Source organism: Mustela nivalis (genome assembly GCF_964662115.1).
Source record: "Mustela nivalis genome assembly, chromosome: 12".
In the NCBI taxonomy this organism is placed as follows: Eukaryota; Metazoa; Chordata; class Mammalia; order Carnivora; family Mustelidae; genus Mustela; species Mustela nivalis.
Genome location: NC_139031.1, coordinates 3,366,609 through 3,394,479, shown reverse-complemented (window position 1 = coordinate 3,394,479; position 27,871 = coordinate 3,366,609). Strand labels below are relative to the sequence as shown.

Below are 27,871 nucleotides of genomic sequence, written 5' to 3'. Positions count from 1 at the left end.
GCTGCTTTGATGTGGTAAAGTCACACTCAAGTCATCGCTGGATGAAATTAATTACTTAAGGATACACGCCTCCCGTGCCAGAAATGGGATCTAGGGGCACCTGGGTGGCTCAGTGGGTTAAACCTCTGCCTTCGGCTCAGGTCATGATCCCAGGGTCCTGGGATTGAGTCCCGCATCGGGCTCTCTGCTCAGCGGGGAGCCTGCTTCCTCCTCTCTCTCTGCCTGCCTCTCTGCCTATTTGTGACCTCTGTCAAATAAATAGATAGTTAGATAGATAGATAAGAAAGAAAGAAAGAGAGAGAGAGAGAGAAAGAAAGAAAGAAAGAAGGAAAGAAAGAAAGAAACTGGAGCTGGGAGAGCGCCATGAGCCAGGGTCTCCCCAGGGTCGAGCGGCTCCCAGCAGTAAGGCCCTGCGTCCTTCCTTCCTGCTGCCAGCCGTCCCCCGCACTCATTCTTCGTGCTCCCTACACGAGCCGGCCGTCCCAGCTGCTTCATGGCGGGTGCCCGGTTACAGCTGGGCCCACCGCTCACCCCCCTTGTCCTCCAGCGTCGGTCTGACCACTCACCTGGAACAGACTCTGGCTTCTTCTGAGTTCAGGGTGCTGAAAGGGCAATCAGGTTGGCCTGACCCCCTCCCCCTTCTGTGGAAGTCAGTCAGAGATTGGCCGTCTGTTAAGGCCGCAGTCGCTGGTCCCATCACCGTGATGCAATGTCCTGCCTGACCCCAAGAGGGACACTCCAAGGGGCCTCCTGCCCAGAATAAACCTAGTGATGGACATTCAGGGGTTCTCACCTGGAACCTAACCTGTCTGCGGAAGGAAAACCTTCCCTGTCCTTATTGCTCCAGTACCAGTGAGCGCTGACCCCTTCGAGAACCCCATTCCTTTCTGGAATGGGGTCAGTAGAATTCCAGACACGCCGGAAGACCATACTCCATCTGGAGGGCGAGGTTTCCAGAAGCTGCCAAGGAGGGTAAAGGAAAAGCTATCCCTGAATCTATAAGTTCTTGTCCTGAATTTCTTCGAGTGAGTCCTTCTGGAAGGGCAGGTGTGTTAACGGGATCCGCTGAGAGATTATCCACATGAAGCTCATGTAGTGACGGAGGTCGTCTTATGTCTACTGTATCCGTTCCGGTTTTATGAACGATCCCAACCACGAAGGATAAAAACATAATGGTGGGGCACCTGGGTGGCTCAGTTGGTTAAGGGTCTGCCTTCGGCTCAGGTCGTGATCCCGGAGTCCCAGGATCGAGTCCCGCATTGGGCTCTCTGCTCAGCAGGGAGTCTGCTTCTCCCACTGACCCTCTCCTCTCATGCTTTCTCTCTCTCTCATTCTCTCTCTGTCTCAAATAAAAATCTTTAAAAACAAACAAACAAAAACTATAATTGTCATTCTGAAGTCTTGATGAAGAAAATATATCAAAATTAGATACTTTGTGGCCCCCACAAATCTTACTGAGTAAATTGTGTTCTTTTCTGTCCCTCCTCCTCCTCGGGTTGGGCTCCGAGAAGTCCGCGGGCGTGTTGCAGGGTCAGTCTCGCGTCTGGGCTGCGGACCCGGCTCCGTCCGAGGCCCGTCTCCCCTCACCGGCGCTCATCCCAGCATCTTTGTAAGACACTTGCTCAGTCATAAAAGCGAATTCGTTCTGGGTGGGGGGGGGTTCTTTTCTGTTGCGTAAAGACCCTTCGGTTGATTTGGGGTCGTGGCGAGTGGGTGTGTGGCCAGTGGGAAATTCCTGAGTGTCGGATCCTGAGGCTGCCGGGAGCTGCGCTGCGGCCGGCCTGCAGACGCTTCTGGAGCAGCGAGGGCGCCGGGCAGCCGCAGAGAGAGGGAAGCACGTCGGGAGGGAAGGGAACCGCCGTGCCGACAGCCACAGTTTCCGTTTCGACTTTTCACAGAGCTCAGAGCAGCCGTTTCTTCTGTTTCGCAGCTGACCTCACTTGGCCAACGTCTCCTTAAGTAATAATACGCTTTCAAGAGTTCGCGCTACGTTTTTTTGTTTTGTTTTGTTTTTTAATTTCATTCTACTCCCTAAATGCCGATGGACACAACTGACGATAGATCGAGTTAATTTTATGCTCTAAATCTTGCTGCTTTTCCCTGTAAGGCTGGTTCTTGTCTTCATTTGGTTGTTCCACGTTTGCCAGCGAGTTGTCTTTCCTGTTTCTTGTGGGGGCTGGTGGCGGTCGGACTTCCATCCTGTCCCACATCTATGATGCCACAGAGATCTCGTCCTTGTTACGATTGCGTAGCCTTAGGAGGTGCGGACAGGACAGGAAAGTGCCCCCAAACCAAGAAGGCACTTGGGGACAGGATAAGGAAGAGGCCATTCCGCAGAGCTGACACAGCTCGGTTCAGGCTCAGGTCCTGACGGGGGGCCCCGGCAGCTGCACACCCGCTCCCCGCAGAGTCCAGACCTTAGTCCACAGGTTTACTGGGCGGGGGGACATGCAGAAGGGGGCGGTCGTGAGAGCAGACGGTTCTCACGCCCCTGACTCCGCCTGTGCGTCAGGAAGGAGGGAAGGACCGCGTTCTCTCTGGCAGATTCCTGGGGGCTCAAACAAGCCCGCCCCTTCCAGGCCTTCGTGGGCATCTCTAAGGTGCGCGCGCTGCCCTCCGGGGGGGCTGGAACACGTGGTCCCAGGAGCGGTTGCCTCGCAGCCGGGAAGGAGATGGAGGCTGGGGGGTTGTCCTGCCTGTGCTCCCTCACAGAGGCCGGGCCCTAATTCTGAAGGCCTTTCACTAAGCTCTAATTTTTGGCCAAAGAAGCTCTTACAACAGACATCTACAGCTCAGGGAACCCTTTGCGCCCACCTGATGAACAGGAGGAAGGACCTCCATCATGGGTCTCCTCTTCCATTTCTGAAGGTCGGGAGCTTCCTCTCTTCTGTGGTCACTGCTCTGCCTGGCGTCCTTCCTCCTGGAACGGTGGTCATCGGCCGGGTGGGACCCCATGGGCCCCGTGTGTGAAGCGTGGGGCCCTCCATCCGCTCTCACCCAGGAGATGGGGCTGGAGGTGCCTGGCCTGGTGCCAGAATGGGGGTGGGACGGGCACGGAGCCTCGCGTTCTAGAAGGTTCTGCAGCTCGGGTGTCTCAGCGGCACGCGGGAGGATCCCTCCGGCCAGTCAGTCTGTCCTGTGCGCCTTCCACGGGTTTGGCCTGTGCACCCGGGGCGGCCCACATGCATGTCTCCTGTCCCGTGTGTCCCCATGTCAGTCGTGCCCACGGGGCCACAGCACCCTGCGCACTTCCGTGTGCGCGTCTGCGTCAGTAATGAGCGGCTGGCATGAGTGACCACGCTCTGACCTCTCTCCGTGCGCCGTGTGGAGGGAGAGTCTTGTCCTCCTGATTTCAGTCACGCTGACTGGCACCGGGAGCACCAACGGGAGCGGACTTGCCCTTAAGGTGCTCCGGGTCTGGCGAGGAGAGGAAGCGTGTGTTGAGGCCGCACTCGGTGTCCACGGGCTTCAGAGTTGGTCTGATTCCGTTCCGACAGCATTCTGCCAGCCATCGACTGTTGCGTCCTTTCAACAGCCGGAATCTTGCACCGAGCCAGCAGATGAATAGACCTGGGTTTGCGAACCCACCATTTTGCCCCCAAAGCCATTCCGTTAGCTGATGGCAGCACTTGCTCTTGGCCCCGCCCCTGGAGAGACTTGTGGTGGGGTCCGGGATGCTGGGGAAGCAGGCAGGGTGTGAGGACAGGGGCGTCTCACAAACCTGGGACGTTGAGTGTGTGATTGGGAGGACAGCTGGGCAGGGGACCGAGTCCCCGGGGAGGTGGGAGGCGGCGTTCGAGCTTGGCGTGTAAGGATGGGAGGGGTGGGGGGTGCCGGTGCCAGTGTTTGGGTCCTGGTTTTCCTGACTCTCCTTTGTTCATGGCCTTGCTTTGAGGACGCCTTCCCAGAGAAGCTACCGTCTGTCTTAGCTTGTCATTGTTCATATCTCTCCAGTCTGTGTGGCCTTTGAATGTCATTTACATGTATCCCCAAAGTCAACGCGGACAGGTTTCTGCAAAGCAGGATGATAGGGATTTCATTGACTGAGCCTTCTCTGGAAACCATAAATTGGCTGATTTATTCATTTGGAGTTAAAAATGAAGCATGATGGGGTACCTGGGTGGCACAGTCACTTGGGTGACCGACTCTTGGTTTTGGACCCGGTCGTGGTCTCAGGGTCATGAGACTGAGCTCGAGTCAGGCTCTGTGCTCAGCGTGAAGTCAGTTTGAGATTCTCTCTCTCCCTCTCTCCCTCTGCCTCTGCCTCTCCCCCTGTTCACACTTGCTCCCTCTCAAATAAATACATAAATAAAATTTGGAAGGAAGGAAGGAGGGAGGAGGGAAGAAGCATGAGAACTAAAAGATTGGGTAGGGGTGGGGGACACTTTCCTCCCGACCTCAAATGACCAGCCCCGGGCCAGAAGGTGGGGAGGTGAGCCGAGGTCCAGGGAAAGCAGAGAGGATGTGATTATCCCGGGGCCTGGGCCGGGTGTCTCTGTCCTGAAACACCACTGAGGACAATGTTGCCTGTTCCCCAAACAACGTGAAAGTGTGCTCCTCCACTGGCTCCAGACTAGGGCTGCATTTCAACAGGGGTCATTAGAAACCATAAATAGGGCACCTGTCGAGACTCGGTTGACAAGGCCTTCCCGGCGCAGGAGGTGCCCGGAGAGGAGCCGGCCGTGCTGAGCCGTGACCCACTAGCACGTGGGGCCGACCTGCAGGCTGTGGGAGCACCCTTGCTCTGGGGCCGTGTTCAAAGGTGGGCGATGGTTCGGGGGCAGACGTGACAGGCAAGACAACCTGAATGAAATTAAGCTACGCTGGGATGAAACGTGAAATGTTTAAAGCAAAGTTTCAAAATTGCGAGTTCTTTGTTGAGTTGGGGCTGGCTGCCACCTAAAAGTTGGGTGCAAAAGGAAAAAGGAGAAATGCCATCTTCGAGAAAAACGGAGCCTATGTGTTGAAGGTACTTAGAGAACAACATGATACATAATAAATAAATTATATGCATTTAAATATAAAAAAGGAAATAAACAAAAGCCAGGATGTGAGTATAAAGGGGAATTGGTTTAAAAGCCCCTTTGCGTTATATCCACGAATTTCATTACGAGCCTGGGAACATCTACCTGGACTCACAGTGGAGAGTCTTCTGGCTGGCTCGGAACTTTGGGGATACCTGGTTTCGAGAGTGTGGGGCTCCCGCCTGGAGCAGAGGGTTGACTCTGGGGTCGGTTCACCTTCCTCAGACCACAGCCGACGTGACCTTGAACAAGCGGTCTCTCTCTCAGAGCCGGTTTCCTCCTCTGCCAATGAAGAACTAAGGCAGTAGTTCTCCAGTATCCAGGAGGTTTCCAGAAGATGGTACGGGCGGTTGTGTACTCCCGTGCACGTTGCTTGGACCTTCTCCAGCTGATCCACAGGTGTGGAATGGAGCGGGCAGAGCTGGACGTCACGGCACAGGCTGAGCCACGGGTCAAGCAAACTCCCCCCACCCTTCTTCCTTCTTCTCCTTTTCCCTATGCTTCCTCTCCGCCTGTCTCTCTCCCTTCTTCCCTTTCTTCTCCCTAACTGGGCTGGTCACGTATTCTCTTTTCCCACCCCGCCGTCAGCAAATAGCCTATTTTATTCGATGAATAGCTTTTTAGTTTGTGTGTATTTTTGCAAAACACATATTTTGTAGGAATGCATTTTTTATTTGTTAAAGGGTTTTAGTTTCTTTATATATGCATGTATCTGTTTTGTAAGATTTATGTAAATATATTCTTACATATATATGTATATATGTGTAAATATGGATATTTCTTATTTTTTTGCCTTAAGCACTGTATTTACCATCCATCCATGCTACCCTGGGTGCCCATTATCTCGCTTCTCATCACTGCTTACCATTGCCTGGCGTGCACCCAGTGCGTTCTGCTAAGCCTCGCACAAAGACGGACAACTCCACTCCCCCCGACACCTGTCTCCTTGTACTTCCTAAGGCAGGACCAAAAGACATTTATCTGTTACAAGTTTCCCTCTGCGATGAGACCATGAGAGCAGATGTCCTGACTTACATACAGAGCATCTAGCACATAGTAATTTCTCAGTAAACACAGCCTTTGACGTCCACGGCAGCTGGAGACAGTGACTCTGGCCAAGCATCCTGTGGTCTTAGTCCCCAGGAGGATTGATGAGCATTACCTCATCTATAAAGGTTTGTGATCAGCAAGGCAAGCATCTTTCAGAGAAAAAAATTGAAAATCACTCAAATATGCTGCTTATCTGAATTCCTTTGAATATTCTGCGTCGTTAATTCATTCAAACACATGTTTTTGAATGCCTACCCTAAGTGTTGGAGGTTGGGCCGTTTGAATGATCTCAGTATCTCCCAAATCCACAGGCAGTTCCTGCTTCTGGGACACTGTGCCCCATCCCGTGAAACTGTCGTGGATTTGGAGAGGATGCTGTCGGATGTGCTCACGGGTGTGGGGGGACAGTGTGCCTCTCCTGTATGGAGGAGGGACTCTGACGGGCATGGCAGGAGGTGAGCTGAGGCTGACGGTGAATCAGATTAGACTTCTCTGTTGTCTTTGGGTTTGGGGGGTTGGGGAGGTGCTCGACTTTGATTTTGGAAGGGTTTTTTTTTTTTTTTCTATTGCATTTTGGATTCCGAATGAATGGACATACCTGTATTTGGCATATAAGACACCTCCAGGCCAGGGAGCAGCAAACTGTTTCTGCAGAGGACCAGATAGTAAATATTATACCTACAGGCCACATGGTCACTGTCATGGTGTCACGTCTGTCACTGTCACGCAGAGCACCTGTTAGATGGTATGTGAGTGAGTTGGGACAGCCGCATTCCAATAAAACTTTATTTAAAATCCAGGAAGTAGATCGGATTTGGCCCATGGGCCGCAGTGTGCGGGCCCTGATTTAATGCTCACGCGTTTGCTACACGGAGAATGAATATGAATCCCGCAGGTGTAATGCAACAGACCAGCTCCTGCTCCTTCCGCCTTCTCTCCGCTCTCGCTGTGGGGGGCGCTCCGTTCAACTCTCAGGAGTAATACAAAGACAAGACAGAAGTGGTCTCTCCACTGTGTTAACGTGAGTTCATAACACCTAACATCACAGTGACTTAGACAAGAGAGAAGTTTAGTTTTCTTTCCCATATATATACTTTAGAGGTAACGATCTGGGGGTACTACCAAACTCCTCACAAGGTGCTCAGGTCTGAAGTGCCTTCCCAAGGCTGCGTCCCATGAATGGCTTTGGTCTCATGGCTGAAAATGGGGGCAAGCATCCCAGGGAGAAAGATGGGGCAGGGGGGGAGGAGAAGGGGAGGAAATGAAGAACACTAAAATGCTGCCACCAGTCACTTCTTCTTAGAGCCTGTCATCATAATTTTATGTGCCAACTTGGCTGGGCCATTCAACCCAATTTTTGACTGAACTAGAGAGTGCTGTGGAAAGTTGTTGTGGTGGTGATGGTGGTGGTTTTGGTTTTAGTTTTGATTTCCTGAATGTGATTAACATTTAAAGCAGTAGACTTTGAATAAAGCAGATTACCCTCCTTGATGTAGGTGGGGCTCACCCAATCAGTTGAAGTCATTAAGAAAAAGATCTTCCCGGAGAAAGAGGGAAATCTACCCTCAGTTGGCCTTTGAGCCAAGCTGCAACCTCAGCTGTTCCCTGAGTTTCTAGCCTCCTGGTCTGCTCTTCACACTTTAGATTTGCAAGCTCCTATATAATGGAGTGAGCCAAATCCTTAGTATATAAATAATATAGAAACCCAGTCTTCAGGAAACTTGTCCACATTCTCCTCCCCCTTGGTAAGGCTCAGTGCTTTCTTTCTATTTATTTATCTTTAAATTGCTTCTTTGGATCTCCGCTTGTCTCTCCAGGGAACCCTACCTTGGCGCCCCCATTTCCTGTTTACAGGGAGTTGTAAGTTAGTTCCTCTTGCAGGTGGTTGATGCTGAAAAACTCAGAATCTTCATAGATTCCACCAGAAAGATATTCCAATCCCCCCCTTGCAGCAGCGGGTCAGGCTGTGTTCGTGTTTCTGTGGGTGCTTTTGCTGTGCACACGTGGTAAGGACTCGGTGAAGCCTTGCAGATCGGGTGGGTCTTGAGGCAAAGCTGTTTTAGCTGCAGGGCTTCTGGGGCAAGGTGAGCCGACCTCAGAGGAGTGGGAGATGGCATGGAGCTGTGCACGACACAGGCCTGTGCTGGTGCCCTAGTCGGGCGCCTCTGGAGCAGGGAGTGGAGCAAGCGTCCATCAGCATGCCCACAAGAAACTCTCTCCAGATGCACCTGCAAAGACCCGATCCACCTCAGGTCCATTCAGTGGGGCTGACGGCAGAGCTGAGAGATTCTAACAGCACCGGCCACAGTGCGGACGGGAATGGGAGGGGGTAACACGGCAGGACAAGCGGCTGCCCACTGGCAGGCACACCTGCCTTGTGCTCTGTGAGGCTCCGGCTGCCTGGGCCCTAGTGCCAGGGAGGAACTGGCTTGGTCGGGAATCAGGGCCTGGCATTTCGCTCCGGGCATTTCGCTCCCTAGAAGTACTCGGCTGCAGAACGAAGGTGCGTCAGCTTGTAGATCCTCCTCGTCCTGCCCCCTTGGCCCAGGAGCTCTCGCCTTCCAGAAGCTGGGACGCTGCTTGGACACACGTGTGCTGCGTCAAGTGGGACCGTTCCTAGACACGAGAGGGAGGGAGTCACCCGAGTAAAGGCCTGAGCCAGGGCGTCTTAGCTGCCAGCGGGGGCGGGGCTCTGCTGGGGTCGGCAAGAGCCTTACTCTCCTTCGGACAGTTTAGGGAGTAGAAGCCTGCCCAGGCCCTCGGCAGGTGTTCAATGAAGCTCAGGCAGTGTGTGTGTCTGTGTGTGTGTGTGTGTGTGTGTGTGTGTGCGCGCACGTGCGTGTAAGTGTGTGCGCGTGCGTGTGTGTGTGTGTAGCAGGGCTTTGATCACACCAGTGGATCTAAATGCCCACTCCGCCACTTACCACTGACTATGATTTTGGAGGAACTTAATCGCCATTTTAAGCCTGCTTTCTTCATAAGTACAAGGGGGCTAACAGTACACGGGATAACCGTGCGCCCCCGTCCGTCTGTGGACCCCTCCCAAATAGGCAGGAGCTCAGAACATGACTGTATTTGGAGATGGGGTCTTTAAAGAGGTGAGGTAAACTGGGGTCACTGGGGGAGGGGGCTTAAGCCAGTCTGGCTGGTGTCCTTAGAAGAAGAGGAGATTTGGACACAGACGCACGCAGAGGGCTGACGAGCGAGGACACGGGCCCAAGGGCCGTCCACAAGCCAAGGAGAGGCTTCAGGAGGAACCAACACCTTGACCTTGGACGGAGCTGTGAGAACAGGTCCAGCCCTGGAGGTCCTCCGTCCGTGGAACCCTGTTGCTGCCCGAGCCAACCAACACCACCGGCACTGAGGAGATTTTAAGGGGGAAGATGAGGTGTCTGAAATTCTCAGTGTGTGAAATTCCTGGCACATGGACTGTGCAAATGCTTTCTGTATTCTACTCTGCAGGCATTCGGTGGCCCCAGGCCTGAATTGCCAGGCTGACATCCTGGTTTGGCTACCTAGTCTCTGGGTAGCCAAGGGGTTCAGATTTAAATTCTCTGAATACCAGTTTCCTTGTGTCATGGGAGCACTAGCGGTGGAGCCTCACAGAGCTGCTGGGGGTCGGGTGCGCAGCTCTTAGCACGACCCCAGGGAGCTGCTCTTGTCATTGTTATGGGGGCAGGTAAGCACGGTCCCTTTGCTAATAAATACGTGTGACATCGGGAAGGAATGGGGGGGTGTGCCTTTGGGGCACTCCTGTTCCTGCTGGAGTCACCCTGGACTTTTCTGAGTTGTAGTTCCCAGAGTCTCTGGAATTTGGAAACCATAGTATTTACAGATGATGCTTTCCAGACATTTATCTGTAACTTTTTTTTTTTGTCTACACTGCCATGGGTTGGGGGGGGTGGAGAACCAAACCCTGTACCAGCTTGTTGTTGGCCTTTCCTCTGACCGTGGAGTTTGAGACGAGATTGCTGATGCAGGAAAATCGAGTCCTCCATTCCCTGGACATGGGCTCTGGGTTCCGAGGGACGCTCACCACATCGAGCCGGAGGATGACCATCAACACGCTGTTCGGCCTCTGGAGGGACGATGATTCATTCTCAAATATTGACAAGAGGCCACCCTTGCTTTCTTGTGATCAGAACATTTAACATGCGATCCACCCTGGGAACAGACGGAGTGGGCGGCCCGGTGCTGTTCTCTGCAGGACTTGGCCATGGTCCGGAACAGGCATTTTGTACACAGCACGTCCCTGCTTCCACCTCGGCGCAGGCCAAGCAACCGCTGTCCTGCTCTCTGCTTCCAGCCGTTGGACTGTCCTCGGTTCCTCGTCTAAGCGGAACCAGGTGTGGTTTCTCCTGTCCGCCGGCCTCACCGTGTTGTTGCGTTTGGCAGGAGAGCCCGCCCTTTCTCCCCGAAGGCCGTAAGGTCAAGTACGCAGAAAAGTCAGCTGCCCAGGGACTTGGTGCCAGAAAATTGCACCAAAAGGTTCTGAATGGCATAGTCTGGCCTTGCCCTTGACCTGTGATGCTCCGACTTTTCCACCCTGCGGCTCCCAAAACCAGAGGTGACAAATAGGGGTGTGTGGCTGGGAGGGAGCTGCTCAGGCAAGCACTCGGTGATCTCATAATGTGAGGCCAGTGGGAGCCTCCTTTGAAGGACCAGGTACCATCTTGCAGGTGCGGGAGAACTTTACTTACATCGTATTCATCATAGATGTGAAATAATAGGTAAAAATTTTTCCTGAGAAATAAAGAAACAGAAGCACCGGGGTGGGGAGGTTCATGTCGTTCCCCACCACACACCCGAGTACCCCCAGCCTACGACTCACTCTCCCTGGGTTAAACCCCCGGCCCCAGAAGCCGAGAGGGGGAGGCGGCCCCGAGATCCCTTCCCTTCTCCTTCCCTGCTGTGGTCCCTGTCCTTGGATGTCCATGTGGGGTGGTGCTCCTGGCCTCTGGGGTTAGCAGTGGATCCTTTCAGAGATGCTAACAGATGGTGGGTTAAGATTTGACCCCTGCCCCCCGCCCCCTCTGGAGTTTCGTTCAAGTGGAAGCTCTGGAGAACAAGCGCAGAGATTCTCAGGAATACCAAAAAAGGTATTTTGCAGCCGAGACCACTAGGTCCAGGTGTGGCCACTCACTTCACTTATCACCAGGTGCCTCCTGCCCCGCCCCCCCCCGCCCCCCCTGCCACTGGGGTCACTGTGGTCCATGGACGGGGGGTTGGGGGGGTGGGATGGCTGCTCAGCCCTTCTAGCTGAGTCTTTGCTGCTGGCGTCTGTGGGCAGGTTTGCTTGCCTGCCTTATGACACCGCAGTGGCCTCCTGAGGCCAGAGATGTGACTTGGGGTGAAGACCCCCTCCACGCAGGAGGCTGTAGCTCTGTGAAGACCTCCCCTGAGAGTCTGCTTGGCTTGGCACACTCCTTGAAACCAACACAGATGGTAACTTGTGCGCAGACCCTGGGTTGTGAGGCCACAAAGAGGAGTTAGACAAGGACTGGGAACACACTGTCCTATAGGGAAGTTGAAACAAAAGCAACAAAACCCCAAGCAAATCCCCAAATCCTTACTGTGTGACAGGAGTTTACATGGGGTTTTCCTTTTGGATTCTTAGGCAAACCTTGCACCCTCGAAGGTGCCTGTCCTGGTGTCTTAGAATCTTAGACCAGAATCGGGTTCAGGCCGTGGCAGAGGGGACCAGGCAGCTCTGCCATGATCTGGGTTCATCAGTCACCTCCAAAGAAGGATCTGATGCGGCGGCTTTTGCAAGTGTGTTTGTTTTGAGAAATGACTGAGGGCCAGGGGTGCCGGGAAGGAACGAATAAGAAGTCGGCTATTGGACAGCTTTTGCGTGGAAATGTATCTACTTCGTCTTTCCTGGTGGCGACTTTGTTACTGAGGATACTTCCTAGCGCTGAGTGCAGGGGCGGGGATGCTCCCCCGGGCCAGGGAATGCCTGTGGCCTGGGAGGCCTTTGGGATACAGTAGAAGAACTAGACCAGGACGACTAAGAGGAGTGTTTGCAGAGGGCACTGTTCACGCACAGGGGCAGCAGAAGGCCTCTGGGCGCTGGGTTGGTCTGCCCATCTGTAAGGCCGCGAGAGACATTCCCACCTGTAATCTAGTGGCTACCCGTGTTTTACCCAGAGCCAGTCAGCTCGGCCCACACGGCATTTCTCCTCTACCAGCCAGCTGGTGTGCCCGCAGGGGTAGGGGCAGGGAGGCCCAGCAGGGCCCACGGGCAGTGCAAGGTGGCCAGGAGACCAGGCAGGGGCCAGGGGACTGGCCTCTCTGTCCTGCTGTCTCCTTGAGCTCCGGACTCAGCAGGGAGCCTGGCTCCTATAAGGTCACCCTAGATGCTGTTTTCCTTTTTTTTTTTTCCCCTTTTAACCGACAGACACCCTTGAGGTTCTGGTTGATCTTTCAAAGAGAAACAGGAGATTCTTTGAGTAGAAAGAGGAAGCAGTAAGTTTTCGGAATTTTAAGGGGGAAAAAAATGCCGAGAATTCCACATCTAGCATCCCTGCAAAACCCACCAGCAGGCAGAAGAGATGCCCTTCCCGGGGGCCCCGACCCGCTGCCCGGCTGCCTTCGCATGGGGCACTTACTTGGCAGAAGGGAGAAACAAAGACCATCTGCGCGCGTCCCCTGAGCGCCCCCCTCCCGCGTCCGGGTGTGACCCGCGGGCGAGCACGTGGTGGGGGGCACCGGCTCAGGCCCCCCAGGCTGGGCAGCCGGGGCGGCGACGGTCCGCCGGCCTGTGGCCGCGCCTCCGCCCGGGTCCCCGCCAGGTGCCCTCCGCCGCCCCCTCTCCCAGTTACCCCGGCCCCGCCGCCCCTCTCCGGCCTCCCCGCGCCGCTCCTCCCCGGCACCCCCTCTCCGGCCTCCCCGCGCCGCTCCTCCCCGGCACCCCCTCTCCGGCCCCTCCCCCCAGCTCCCTCCTCGCCGCCCCCCCCCCCGCGCCCCCTCCTCAGCCGAGCCGGCCCGAGCATGCGCCGTGCGCCGCGGGAGGCGGGCGGCGGGCGGCGGGCGGCGGGCGGGAGCGGCGCGCGTCGCTCGGGTCCCCTTCCTGCACCGCGCCGCCACTTGCCGGTTGCTAAGCAGTTACCATTGTTTCTGTGGCGATTGCGGAGGCTGTTGCTAATTGGAGAAGCCCCGCCAAGCCGCAGCCTCTCCCCTGTTCGGATCCGCTCTCCGCTCCTCGCATTTGGAGAGAAAACTAGGCTGGTCCACCCACGCTCCCTCCCCCACCCTCCCCGAAATAGCCGTGTGATTTCCGAAGTATGGACTGAATCGCACCCCTCCCCGCCGACTGGACTCCGGTGGCTCGGAACTCGCCGTCACACCGCACCTGCCCCCGTGCCGCCGCGCGCCCGGGGCCGGGGACCATGACTACGGCCAAGGAGCCTAATGCTTCGGGGAAATCCGTGCAGCAGCAGGAGCAGGTAACGCTGCTTTCCGGGGTGCGTGTGCGTGTGCGTGTGCGGGAGCGGGGGCGGGGGATGTGTCTCCCGAGCGGTTTTGCATTGGCCGTGACTGCCTTCCCCTGAGCCCCGAAGCTGGAGGAGAACCAGGCGCTGGGCGAGCGCTGCTGGGGTCGGCCTGCCTCCCTCCGGACTTCTATTTCTGCAAGACGCCCGGCCTGCCGGTCACGCAGGGGCGCGGGGGGCAAGGAAACTTGGTGCGAGGGGACCCTTCCACCAAGGCCTCTCTCCTCCGCACAGCTGTTGTGAAGGTTTCCAACTACTTTGTAATTTGGGGGGCGGGAAGAGGTGGGTAGCCCCGCCCCAAATTTCCCTGTACTTGACCCTCCAACAGGACTTTGATCTGGTTCTAACACAAGTCCAGAGAGGACATAGGAGCTGTGTTTAAAGGACTTTTCTTGTGATACCTGTGTCCCTTTTCCTCCTCTGCTCAAGTATTTCTGCAGGGTGGACAGATTGCTGTTCATCCTGGGCCTCTCGAGAGGGACGACTCTCAGTGCCAGGAAAACTGCACAGCTAGGACCCCGTGAGAGCCCCTTGCCCCAGCTGAGAAGTAGCAGGGCTTTCAGGGCTGGCCAAGGATGGCCAGGAGGGCTCCATCTCCGCTCACCAGGCCACTCGGGCCTGCCATCTGCAGAGGCTGGGAGCCTGAGTCTCAGAAATGAAGGGGAACCAGCAAGCCGGGTTTGAGCACTCCTGTAGATATCCTAATTCCCGTCTCAAAGATTGTGAGGATTCTTATCTTTTAATCACTGCTTGCTTCTCCTAGAGCAGATCATTAAAATAGATCCTGGGAGACACCAGCAGATTCCCAGAGCAGTTAGTTCAAGCCTGGTAGATCAACAGCAGAAGCTGATTTCCCTGATTTATTTTAGGGGTGCTGTCAGGTCCCGCTTGCTAGGATTGGGGCCAAGATTGGGGCCACTCGAGTTCAGGAAAACCAAGAGCCTCTTTGGGGACAGTGTGTGATAGTCTTGTAGCCAACTCTGCAGAGACAGTATGAAGACAACTTTGGATCTGTATTTAGTGGGAGGTACATCTTGGGGGTCATTCCCCCAAAGCCCATTTTTTTATTAAACAAAGAGAGCCCACTTTAATAGTATCATCATCATTACCATCATCTGAGGAGCTCATATACAATTTTCATTTCTTCTGGGAAGTAGATTTTATAAATAGAGAAGTCTAGAATCCTTCTTCTCGGTGGGAGAGCTCACTGTTGCGTGAACACCAAGAGGTTCACAACAGGCCAACTACCCCTCCTCCTTTGAAAAAATTCTACAGATTATTTGTTCAAGAAAGAAACATGTCCACCCTAAATTAGCGTCCTGTGACTAAGTGGGCTTCCTTTTATTACAGTTCTTCTGCTCACTGGGTCTAAAGCGAATGTGCCCTAGGCTTGCAGGCTCACGGCAGCAGGGACTCAGGGAGCATTTCTGACCATGGGACAGTGCTCATAATTATGGAGAAAGCACCTGCTGTTCATAGGTCTGAGCCCAAAGGCGGGCACTGAGAAGCCTGATCTCTATTATGTGGAAGAAGGCCCAGGACTCCCGTGTAACTTTACTCTTGTTTCCCTCTACATGTCAGGAGCGTGGAAATAATTAGGGTGTGGGTTTTAGAGGGCATGTAGGGTCTTGTTTGATTTTGGAAACCTCCCATCCTTGCCCCTGGGGCCATTGTGGCTGATGTGGACGGGCAGAGCGCGGAGGACAGAGGCGGCTGTGGGTGCAGGGAGGAGTCAGGAGGCTGTCTTCCCATTCTCAGGCATCTTCTTGACCCTGAGAAGGACATAGTGGCCCCCCTGTGAAGCAGAACACAGTGAGGGTCAACAGCAGGACCAGGGCAGGAGAAGCAACGGGATGGAGCGCGGAGGTCTCATGTCTCAATTTAATGCACCTTTAGGGGACTATTGAAGACTATTTCCTTTTCCTTCGCTGCTTATCAATTTTTAAAGACATTTAAGCTCAGCTCCGTGGGCTTAGACGGCAGAGCTCTCAATAAGCCCTCCCATTCTTGATCGCATTTCGTCCTTGTTGCTAGTGGAGCTGTGAGCACAGTCCCATCCCCAGCTGGGTGGGGGTTTATAGGGAGGCCAGGGCAGAGGGATATGCTCCAGCATTTTGTTTAAGACAGAGAGAGAAGGAGAAAGAGATGCTGGTTTGTGGTTTGGTTTGGTTTTTGGATTAGGGATCATTTCATTATACTGATGGAGTTTGCGACGGTGACACCTTATATCTTACATTGGGAGGCATTAATCTGAGGATTTGGATTTTCTGTGGCTCAATACTTATATCCAACACTCTTGAAAATTTACTTGGTTATTGCAGTAGACTGACAGTTCTTAGCAAACTAACAGAGGCATGGTACAGTTTCTAACCTACCTTGGGAGTCAGAAGCTGGGTAGCAGCTGGAAATAACGTTTGTATGCTGAGGATTACTGCAAATTAACAAAAAACAAATCTAGGAAAACTATAAAATCCAATGATTTTACCTATTAGTCAGAGATTGCTGATTTTTCCCCATTTTTTGGTTAAAATATGTACTAAAAATAGGAGAATATATGGATTTTTTAAGATGCTGTATAAACACATTGGACTAAAATGGAGAATGAACTTTTGGAAGACCATTTCCCTTTCCCTTCAGATATGCCAAAACTTATTTTTAAATGAAGTATGAACAGTCCAGGGATGTTTGGAAACAAAATATCCTTTAAGCTGAATGAAGTGAACTCATCCTTTGGCTCTGAGGCCAGTCGGATGGTCGAGGCTCCCCACTAAACAGCAGGTCCACACTGGCCAAGCCCTTCGTCTCAGCAGCGTGTCCAGAGTGAAGCTTAGCAGGGGAAGTAGAAAAAGCTGAAGCTGATTTGGTTAAAATTTATTTTATTTTCTCAAATGAACTAAATCCTTCCTTAGAGAACCAAATTAAGGATTTTTTTCCCCTAAGTAAAAGCACAAATTTATTTTAAAATCTACCATCCTTATTTCAAATGACTTAAAATTGAAAAGCAGTGATCAGTAATACTGCTGCGAGTAAGACAAGACAGAAGGACTAATCCTCCATGCCTCCAGTGAGCCAGGATACATTTTTGCTCAAATATTGTGCAAAATGAGTCTTCAGTGGTAGATTCTAGATCTGTAACGTGTGTGGATGTGTATGCACGAGCATGTGCACGTTGTACACACAAGCTGGCCTCTTGCATCACAAAGTCAGACTTGGAAAAGACCTCACAAGTGCACCCCATGACCAGGTCCACCTGTTAGGCTTAGGAATCTCACAGATCATTGAGAACCTGACTTTCCTTCAGAGATCTCCAGAACATCTCCTTTTGTATGGAGATACTCTGTGTTATCTTGGGGAGCTTCTGGACCCTTCCCTGGAAGCTGGTTTTCTGATAGCGCTTTGTGTGTGAGAGCTATTTGTTGTTGTTTTTCACTCTTCTCCGAGCTGCACAAACCCATATATGTAGAGTGCTGATGTGTCTATTCTCCTATTAAATCAGGAACCCCAGGATCCAGTGTTGATTGAGAGGCCAATTATTTATCTGGATCTTTGTGATTATAATGCCATTGCAAAGAGTTTTCTAAAGTGAATGAAATTCTTATAAACAGCATATTTTGTAAAGCGGACATGAAAATGCATGGAGCTTGGAATTCTGAGAGAGGACAGACCTTCCCAGGAACAGACAGGTGATGATGGCCCAGGAGTGGGACTTCGGATATCTTTTGCCCAGTGCTCTTTGCATTAGATACTGTTGCTTCTCTCATAGTAAAATTAGATACTGAAACAGAGGAGCTGGCTTTGACCATCAGGAGAGTTAAATTTTTTATGAAAGTACATTACAGGGAAAGTCAAATGGTGAAGGTAAATGTGGTATTAAAAAAATGATAGTAGCCAAAGCCAAATAATAGTAGCCAAAGGAAACCAAGAAAAACAAGATTCAGTATTAAGAAGGGCAAACAGGACTTCTTTCTGAGGTGGTCCTTCCTCAACTCAAAAAAGTGACAATGGATGCAGTATTCAAACCAGTGTACATTAAATTCTGTTCTGCTCATTGTCTAAGTTACTTAAGCCTCTCTGGATAAAAATGAGCCCTGAAGGAACAGGATAAGAGTCAGAACAATAGGTGTTTAAGATTGTGTAGAAGTACATCAAGGACTCTGAAGAAAGAGAAACATTCTGGCTGCCAAATCGGTCCATGTATGAAAGGAAGAACTCGGAAGTCGGGCACCCTAGGGAGAGCATGAGCAGAACAAGGTGTGCGTGCCTGGAATCTCCAGGTGGGTTCTGGTGAGGAGAGGAAGTGGCCAGGGAGAGGATGGGGGTGCAGGGGTGGGGAGCAGCCGCGTCTTTGCGCAGAAGGAAGAGGGTGGCTGGTGTGGTGCTCTTAGAGGAGGAACACTTAGTCTCATCACCAGAGAGCACAACATGCACTGAAGCAAGCAGCTGGCTTGGAGCCATAATCTACTGTGCTCTGGTGTCTACAAGTAGTTCCCACCTTCCGGTTGCAAGTTATGTGCTCGACGAAAAGAAGTCAATAAACAAGTGTCACTCGGGAGGCTAAGTGAAAACCCAGACAATCCCAGGTTGGCTGTATGCAACACCCAAACTCAAAACAAATGGAAAGCAGCTGACTTTCCTTTCTGAAAAATGCTTTCTCTGATATCAAACACATTTTATTATGGTTTCCTGATGTTACACTGGACGTAATCCTGCCCCCTCACTTTCAGTACTGGAGCTACCCTGGAAAGCTTGCCCAAGACCTTCAAATGCTCCACAAAGAAAACCTGGGAGACTTTGAAGGATGGAGGATGCTTCCCATTAACTTTCACCAGCACGGCTGCAAAAATGCTCTTCATGTACAGTGACAAACAGCCACCATGTTTCTGCCTCATCAGGAATTACAGCATTATTATCCTTTATGGAAATGAGTCACGTCTGGGTTTGGCATTAATTGACTGGATTTTGCAGTGGACATCGTCCACCCACTTACATGGGAAAGGGCTGAACGAGGCTGCTCATCTAGAATTCTGAAAGTTGAGGAAAAGATTCTAGTTCGGGGAGGAAGCAGGGCCCTGTTAGTGTGTAGAGATCGATGGTTGTGTGAATCCCTTGCTTTAAAAAGATACGGCACGGCCGTTGTGTACTCTCGTTTCAGTTATGGTTTGGAAAACCGAAACGAGCTAAAATGTTATTTCAGGCTCCAGGTCCGGTTACCTGGGGGCCTCAAAGCGTAGGAGTGGGAACCACATCACCGGGGTGGAGTAATGTAATTCTGCAAGAGGCTGACATTCTCGTGCCATAAAGTGATCTGCTACAGAAAGTTGGTTCTCTGTCCTCTTTCTCCCTCCAGCTGTGGTTCACTTTTTAGGACTCCTCACGCCTTGTCCAGGTGTGCCTCCGATCGCCGCAAGTCCCTGTAACCGTCCATTACGTAATCAGAATTGAGTCTGCCCCAACCTTCACGTGTGCTCCTCTGCCTTGACCTTGCTAAATGCCAGAGACCAGCCAAGCCCTACAATACGTTTAAGGTCATCTCTGTAACGCACTGCCCACCTTGAGATCAACTGAAACTCGACCCACAGCTGTTGGTGATGAAACCCAGCAGAGCTGTCCATGGTTGGGATCTCGGGTTCAGAGTTATAGCACAGCCAAAAGAAGAAAAAAATAAGGTATTTATTCACAGTCCTTAGTGACCAATTAAGTAGAGGTCATTGTGAAGATGGTCTCTGCGCCCCAGAAGTCCCTGATAGCTTGTGCCCGTCCAGTGAGTACCTCTTATTTCTGCATTCATGGTAGACCTGGACTTGTATCACTCAAATCGCAAATAACAGATACTGTTGCTGCTTTTGGCTTCCAGTTCCGGGAGGATTTTGCAGTAATGGAGTAGAAATTTGCAGCAATCCCTTCTCAGGAAAAATGGCCGTGAGCACAGATATTAAGTCAGTGCTGCGGGCCAACCTTGATAGGGAGTCCACTGATTTTTAACAGTGGTGGCTTGGATGGCGCAGGATCCGGGAGGCAGCCCCCCACCGGCGGCGTTACAAAACATGTTAGTGATATACTCAAGTCTTGATACTAGAATTTTCCATGACAGTTTATATATTATCTCCTTACTCATTTCTGATCAATGTTTTAAGAGATATAACTTCCTCTGCCAGAACTCAGGAAAAACTGCTTTCCTCCATCTGAAAGTGCATGAGAACAGAGGCTTCTAAAAAACGTCCGTGGGCGCGCCTGTGAGTGTGGAGTGGGAGAAGCACCAAAAGACACCAGCATAATCTGCTGAATAAAATGGGGAAACTGGTGACGGGAACAGAGCTCTTTCAAAACATTTTAAAACTCAAAGTCTGTGTTCTGACTGGCTCCGAGAATTCCTCTTGAATATCATAGGAATTTATGCTCTGGGAAGGGTAGATCCAACCTTTTAAATAGGTTACCCACGGCAAGAGGGACATCACCACCAAGAACTTGAAATGGAGTCCCTTGATTCTCTCTTGAGAGATTAACATGCAGCAGAGCTCCCCTTGAGTGGTGACGTGTGTTTTTAAAATTAACGAAAGAATTTGCTTCTCTATTTTGAAGAGGCGAGTTTTAGTCTCCGTGTTAGAATATTTGGGATCGACACAGAGTTTACTCAGGGAATTTGAGAATTGCGACCCTCCCTACCTCTCCTAAACCTGGTCTCTAAATGGGAGACATTTTTTATGTTTTAAATGTTAATAGCCTGCCTGGTACCCCATCCACTTATTAGACAGATGTTGGATCAGAGGAAGGTTTTTATTTTGACGCATATGAGACCCAGAAGAGGAGAAAGGCCAAGTGGGAGAGAAGGGGCTGGCCGGGGTGGCCCAAGGTTGGAAGAACAGAGCGATTCTGTGGCATTGCGCCGGGGGGGCTGGCTCATCTGTCTGCTGCAGGTGGTAGAGGACTACAGGGCGCATGGAGATGGTTCTGGAAAGCCGGAGATGCTTCCTTGTGAGGGTTTCAGAACATGGTTGCCTGGAAAGTACCACAGTGGAAAGCAGCAGAGGGTTAGTGGGATTCTGGAAGAAAGAAAAGAAATCTGAACTTAGGACACATTTCTGCTTAAAAGAACAGGATTTGGGGGGAATAAAAGAAACTACAAGAATGGCTCGGACAGAAACACGACAGTTTTGTGAGGGCGATTACCTCATCTTGGCATGTCCTGTGGACTAGAAACGGTCCTGGAAGCTTCTGGTTTTCAAAGGGCTTAAAAGGGCTTGTGATGCCCCAGATCAAAGTCAAGTTTACTTAGAACCGCAGGTACTTTATAGCACGAAAGTGCGCGCACATACACCTGTTACACCTGTTACATAGGTATGCAGCATTTCTCCAAGTAGCCTGAGAAATTTCTAAGGAGACTCGAGACAATTAGAACATCTGGCACTGATTTTTGAAAAGCAAAATAAGCACTCCATCCCCTCAATTCCACATTATAAGGCACACAGGTAGAGAATGAGACTAATCAGAGAACTTTGGTAGGCAAAACTGATCTGTTGTTAAAAATCATAAAGCCTTAATACGTCAAACTCTCCTCCTGCATTTTTTGGACTTTTTCTGCTCCTTACAAGGATGGGGCAGGCACTTTCCTTCTTGGTGCCAAGAGCCCTCTTTTCTGGAAAGTAGGAAACACCTGCTCTGAACCCGCCTCTTCCCCTGCTAGCTGAGGGAGGCAGATCCGGGCTGAGGCCCCATCTGGGGACAAGGCCCATCACACCGGTGCTTGGGGAAAAAACCTTTCAGCACAGAGCCCTGCTCTTAGCATGGAGATTCCAAGCCACTGTTTAGTAAGTACTTAACAACGTGTTGACATAACAATGATATTTGAATGGGCCTTATTTTCAGCATTTGGTGAGGGCTTATTGGTTCTAAGGTGTGTCCATTCCAAGATGGGTTAGTCTATAAGAGCAAAGAACATTCAACATTGAAAGCATTTTATAGGCCATCCTGCCCAGTGATTTTTGGACTTTTGCTTTAGTAACAAAACCCTCTTCCCCAAAGGAAATAAGCCAAGTTCAACAAAATGAAAGCGCTTCCCTAATGGTGTCCAGACAGGCCAGCAGAGCGCCCCCCTCCAGCAGAGCACAGCTTATGATCCAGATATCTAATTCAGCAGTCTGATTTTACATCGGAAGAAATAAGGCTCAGAGAGGTTCAGTAAATTAACCAAATCACACAGCTGGTAAGTTGCAGAAAAAAAACACAACCACTGCCTCTGCCCTCCTATTTTTTTTTTTTCCTCTAAATCAAGGAACTCCAGGTGAGACATGGTCAAAATGATACATAAAGAAGATCAACACAAAAACTGATGCTAACAGAAAACTGCAAAGGTAATAAAGTGAGCAAATTAAATGCAAATTAAGATATCTTTGACTGGAGATCAGTGGAGGAAAGGTGTACACTCAAGGCCGTTCTCTAGCTGTGTGCCTTATGGGTAGGTATAGCTATTTCTTCTTTTTATTGCACCATCCCTGAAGGCATTAAGGCTTTGGAGGCAATTTTTCATATTTAATTAGTTATTTAATGAGTTCCTTTGGAAACAAGGGGAAAAAATGAGGATATAACAAATGTCTTTCTCCTGATTTTAAAGAGTAAGCAGCAATTAATAAGTTCTGTATGCTTTGGAAGAATGCAGTAGGTAATTTCCAATCTCATCTCACACTTGAAGAACTTCAAAGGTAGTGGTTGTGCAACAGGTGTGGAAAGGCAGCAGTGGGAGAGAGAGGAGACCCAACGTATCGCCTGTGCGGACCGGGATTCAGCCCCGCAGGGGTTCCGATGTTGGAACATCTGGAAATTGTCTGAGCTCATAAGCTCAAACTGAATCTAAAGTACGTTGATCGTTACCCGTAGATTATAGATCCCTTTGGAGGATCTGATGAAAGCCAAGAACCTGCTCGCCAAATCCCATAACCTCTTGATTATGTAAGGCTCACAGACCACGTCTTACGTCTGCACATCCCTCCGTGCTACCTTCCGTTGAGCTAGCACGACCTTAAGACACAGCAGTAGAAATGTGCTCACGGCTCAAACCTCATACAGATATGAACCAAGTAGCTATCTCCTCAGGGTGCTCTACTAGTTACTGTGGAGGCATAGCACCCAGGAAAGAGTGGGGATGAGGTTGGGGGTGAGTGGTCAGGAAGAAACAGGTACGCTGTCCCAACAACGGTGTCAGAGGGAGCTGTGAGCCATGTTGGGTGGTCAGAGTTTAAAGAATCCTGCTACATGGCTGGGGAAGTAAAATGTGTCTTTAATGTTTAAGGAAACTGTTAAATATTATTAGAAGAAATGGTATTTTTATTTTTTTTTATTTCCTGGATTACTCTAAAAGGCAAAAGACCAGGGATGTGTGAATTTCAGCCCCTAGACAGCAGCTTTTGGTGATGTCACTACACCTTCTTCAAGCCATTGTCAAGGACCGTCAGCCCAGGCTGTGTCCCTGAAAGGGCAGGGCTGGCTAAGGGCCCTTCTATTGGAAGGGGTCAAGGCTTGAATACCTTCCCTGTCACACAACTCTGTCCTGCGTGGGTCGTGCTAATGCCAAGTGCAGTGCCAGCCCCACCCATCTGGTTGCACGATGAGTCTGGGAACCGGTGAATCGCGACCTCCCCGTTGACCCCTCCCAGTGACCAACCCACAAAGTTTAAGAGTCTGTGGTTTCGTTCAGTCACCCAATGAACCAGGATTTTGGAGCCCTCGAGGAAAATAGGATCCAACTCCTTGCGTGGCCCACGCACCTTGCCTTCGCTGACGACATCATTGCCTGGGACGTCATCGCCCATTTCCTTCCCCCAAATCCTGCCCACACCTGCTTTACCTGAAGCTCTTTCTCCACCACAGAAGCCTCAGCCACGTGCCACAGTCCATGTGTCCACATTCAGCCCTGCGGGGACCCCCATCCATGAAGTCAGCAAATATCCTCTCGTTCACCAGGCCCGTGGGTAAACAAGAAACGCACTGATAAAAAGAGGAGACCTGTCAGGAAGCCGGGCATGCTGCCTCCCCGACGCCCTCTCCCCGTGGCCGAAGCAGAAGCAGCGTGTCCTCCTCCTCCGCGGAAGACATCTGCCTAAATGAGAAGACAGTACGTGGTGCCACCTTCTCCCAGATGTGGAGAAAGTTAGGGTGGACCCTTTCAAACTCGGGCGAGACAGGCTTTGGGGGAAGCAGGGACCAAGTGCATCAAGAGAAACAGAATGGAAAGGTCTGGAACATTGGCTCTGTTTGGCCTCTGCTGAGTCTGCATTGGCCACATTTGTTGAACTTCCTTATGCGGCAGTATAGGTTCAAGGGTGACTTCTGGGGTGACAGGAGAAAGGAGTCGTGATACAGTGACTTACAGAGCCCGGGCCCCGGGGGTGTGGTGTGGGAGGAGGGGGACTAGCTCTGGGTTTCGGTGGTCAGCCCGGGCACTGACCAGTTAGGCAGCATCGAGCTGTCGGGGTAAGCTCGGCTCCGTAACGAGCAAGAGCTGCCTCATGGCCCCAGATGTCATCCATGGATCATTCTGGTTTCATCCCCGGGGCAGAGGGGCAGGCCTGAGGACCTGCTCTGAGCCCGGTCAGCATCCTCACCGCCTCTCTGGGCCCCCCAGTCTGGCTGCAGGAGAGACGTTGCCGAAGCGCCGGCAAGGTTTACTTCACGGAGGGTGTGCTTGCTGCGTTGACTGAAGAGGTTTTCTTTTCCTTAACTACTGCCGTGCTTGACATTGCATAGATAATCAGGCCCACTTGAAGCCGTGAGTCTACAGCTCTTGACTCTATTAAGTTCACTTAAGTGTGTGGCTGGAAAGTTATGCTAAGGTGCTTGAGGCCTGGTTGTGGTTGATGAGTTGTCGGAAGTTTCATATTTGCGACTTGGATGGTTATCTAACTTAGTTCGGTGGTGACCTTGACATGAACCCGCAATCGTTGAGCGCCTAATGTGTACGACTTATCATGGGAAGCAGACTCCCTGTTTTAAGTTTATTAAGATCTTAACTGCAGGGCTGAGGTTGAAGATTACCAAGTTTGGTTTCTGAAGGATTTGATCCTGGTAATGAATGGATGTATTAATAGAATTTTTTATTGGTTTATTTCCGTGCTGTACTGTGTCTTTTGAAAATTTCATGTTTATGTAATTGTGTTTTCATGGCTCAGATGAGGAAATTATACTTAAAGTAACAGGCACTGATGGAATCCATGAAAAATGCTGAAGAAAATATAGATCCTTGTGCCCTGAGAGGGTGCCTATGCCTTTTGTGATACTCATGGTGGCTTATAGGAGATGCTCTCATTGCCTGAGTACCCAGGAAAAGAAGTACTGAGCTCGTGTGGTTTTTACTCAGATCTTAATTCCATGGAAAAAAACTCAAAATATCTTTTAATTCTGCAGCAGCATCTGAACTCTACATTTAGGAATGTACAGAGAATTTAGAAAAACGTCCGATTTTCAATTTTCAAACAGTAAAATGTTATGACCTTTCCCTGCGGGAGAATCGTCATGTCTAGACTTGCATCCCTTTTCCATTAGCGTTGAAATTATTTACCGAGATTGTGTATTCCACAGGTTTTTAGAAATGTGTGGGAGTTTTTCCCGCTACAGGACTCATTATCTGTCCGTCTTGGGCTCACTCTTCCCATGCTTAGGAATGTCAGTGATTTTTTCTACGGTACCCAGCAAACAGGTATAATGACCTCCGTGAGAGCCATCTTGTGGGAAACACTCACAGTCAAGCCACGGGCCGTCCCACCCCTGTCACCCACACTCTCCTGTACTCTCCAGCTCTCTTCCACCCCACCCCACACACAAACTACCGGACCAAAAGGCTAGAGAGAGTTCTTTAACAGCGATTTGTACACTGGTCGAACTTTGTGGAAAGATTAACCCCTCGACGGTGTTTTGTTGAGCAGACCAAAGAGTCCCCTACTGCAGCAGATGTGGAAATCACTGACAGACACAGGTGACCCCAGCCGGGTGGGGATGGAGAGATGGATCCCTGCCCCTTTGTTCATGAGCATGTGTGATTTCCTTTCTTCCCGGGCTCAGTGGGTGGAGCCTAGTAACGATCCGGTATTGTTTGTCCCCAGCCGTGTGCATGAGCCTATATCTATGAGAAAAAAGAAACAGCTTGGGTTTCGTTGACCATTGCAGAGACCCATCGTCTCTTGGGCTCTTTGTTGGCTGTTGAGTCAGTGACGTGGAAGGTGCGTGCGTACACGTGCACATCTACCCTTCCCACCGCCCTGTCCTCCTGCCCCTCTGGATCAGGTGGACGTTCCTTTGGTGTGTGCACTGCTCTCCATCTGACGCCCCAGGCCAGCAGCTAGGGAAGGAGCCTGTTGTGTCAGGGGAAAGCAATAAGGCGTAAACACCGAGGACTGACTGAATGAGTCTCCCTTGAGCACTTGTCAACATGAACTTCCTCAGCACTCTTCCCGATGCTCTGAAAAGCAGGAATTACACTTGATGATTATCTGTGTCATGTAAAAATACAGAGAATGTTTTGATGTAAGGATGGAAATAAAACAACTATTTTTTGTTTTTGTTTTGTTTTGTCCTCAAATCAGTTTTTCTCTAATGCAGGTGAAATTTTTGCTTCCAAAGACAAAGATAAAACTCCTAATATTTCTTTTTTTTATTATTAAATTGATTTATTTATTTTCACAAAAACAGTATTCATTATTTTTGCACCACACCCAGTGCTCCATGCAGTCCGTGCCCTCTCTAATACCCACCACCTGGTTTCCGGACCTCCCACCCCCCCGCCCCTTCAAACCCCTCAGATTGTTTTTCAGAGTCCACAGTCTCTCATGGTTCACCTCCCCTTCCAATTTCCCCCAACTCCCTTCTCCTCTCTAACTCCCATGTCCTCCATGCTATTTGTTATGCTCCACAAATAAGTGAAACCATATGATAATTGACTCTCTCTGCTTGACTGATTTCACTCAGCATAATCTCCTCCAGTCCCATCCATGTTGATGCAAAAGTTGGGTATTCGTCCTTTCTGATGGAGGCATCATACTCCATAGTGTATATGGACCACATCTTCCTTATCCATTCGTCCGTTGAAGGGCATCTTGGTTCTTTCCATAGTTTGGCGACCATGGCCATTGCTGCTATAAACATTGGGGTACAGATGGCCCTTCTTTTCACGACATCTGTATCTTTGGGGTAAATACCCAGGAAAATTCCTAATATTTCTCTGTATAATTTTAGCATCTAGAAGAGGGTGAAAATACTATTTTATATTTCTGTAACACTTATCAGTGTTGCTAATAAAATTTTTAAAATTTATTTTTATTTTTTCAACGTAACAGTATTCATTGTTTTTTGCACCACACCTAGTGCACCATGTAATCCGTGCCCTCTATAATACCCACCACCTGGTTCCCCGACCTCCCACCCCCTGCCCCTTCAAACCCCTCAGATTGTTTTCAGAGTCCATAGTCTCTCATGGTTCACCTCCCCTTCCAATTTCCCCCAACTCCCTTCTCCTCTCCATCTCCCCTTGTTCTCCATGCTATTTGTTATGCTCCACTTATTAAGTGAAACCATATGATAATTGACTCTCTCTGCTTGACTTATTTCACTCAGCATAATCTCTTCCAGTCCCGTCCATGTTGCTACAAAGGTTGCGTGTTCATCCTAATAAAAATTTAATAACAAATAACATGGAGGACAAGGGGAGATGGAGAGGAGAAGGGAGTTGGGGGAAATTGGAAGGGGAGGTGAACCATGAGAGACTATGGACTCTGAAAAACAATCTGAGGGTCCTGAAGGGGCGAGGGGGTGGGAGGTTGGGGGAACCAGGTGGTGGGTACTAGGGAGGGCACGGATTGCATGGAGCACTGGGTGTGGTGCAAAAACAATGAATACTGTTATGCTGAAAATAAATAAAAAATTAAAAAAAAATACGTTTTGAACATACATAACATATAAAAAAATTTAACACAAGCTACATGTTTTATTTCAATTTTTTCAGTAGCTACATTAAAATGGAAAAGGAATGTATGGAATTAACCTGATAATGTATTTTATTTAACCCAGTCTACCGAAAATCTTATCATTTCAACATGAAACCAACATAAAAGTGTATTTAGGTGATGTTGTGCATTCTTCTTGTCCATACCATGTCTTTGCAATTGGGTGTGTATCTTACGCCCAGGAGCACCTCTCAGTTCATACTCACTCCCTTTTTAGTACTGCATCTGTGTAGGTGCTTCACATCTGGCATTTTGGGTAGCAGTTCTGTGATATGCTTGGTTTTCACACAAATTGCCTTATGTCCTCTAATATATTCAG

General features: G+C 50.4%; 1 protein-coding gene across 4 annotated transcripts in view; it reads left to right on the top strand.

Annotated features, from left to right (window-relative positions):
* Positions 1–27,871, top strand: part of DPP6 (dipeptidyl peptidase like 6) — an 841,237-nt gene that overhangs the window by 396,794 nt on the left and 416,572 nt on the right. The window contains exon 1 of one of the 4 annotated variants that reach the window (XM_082692924.1): positions 13,102–13,522. The exons of the other annotated variants lie outside the window; for them this stretch is intronic. Coding sequence (XP_082549050.1) covers positions 13,466–13,522 — 57 coding nt within the window. The 5' untranslated portion in view covers positions 13,102–13,465. Of the gene's footprint in view, positions 1–13,101; positions 13,523–27,871 lie in introns of those variants that run through there. 4 annotated transcript variants of the gene reach the window in all.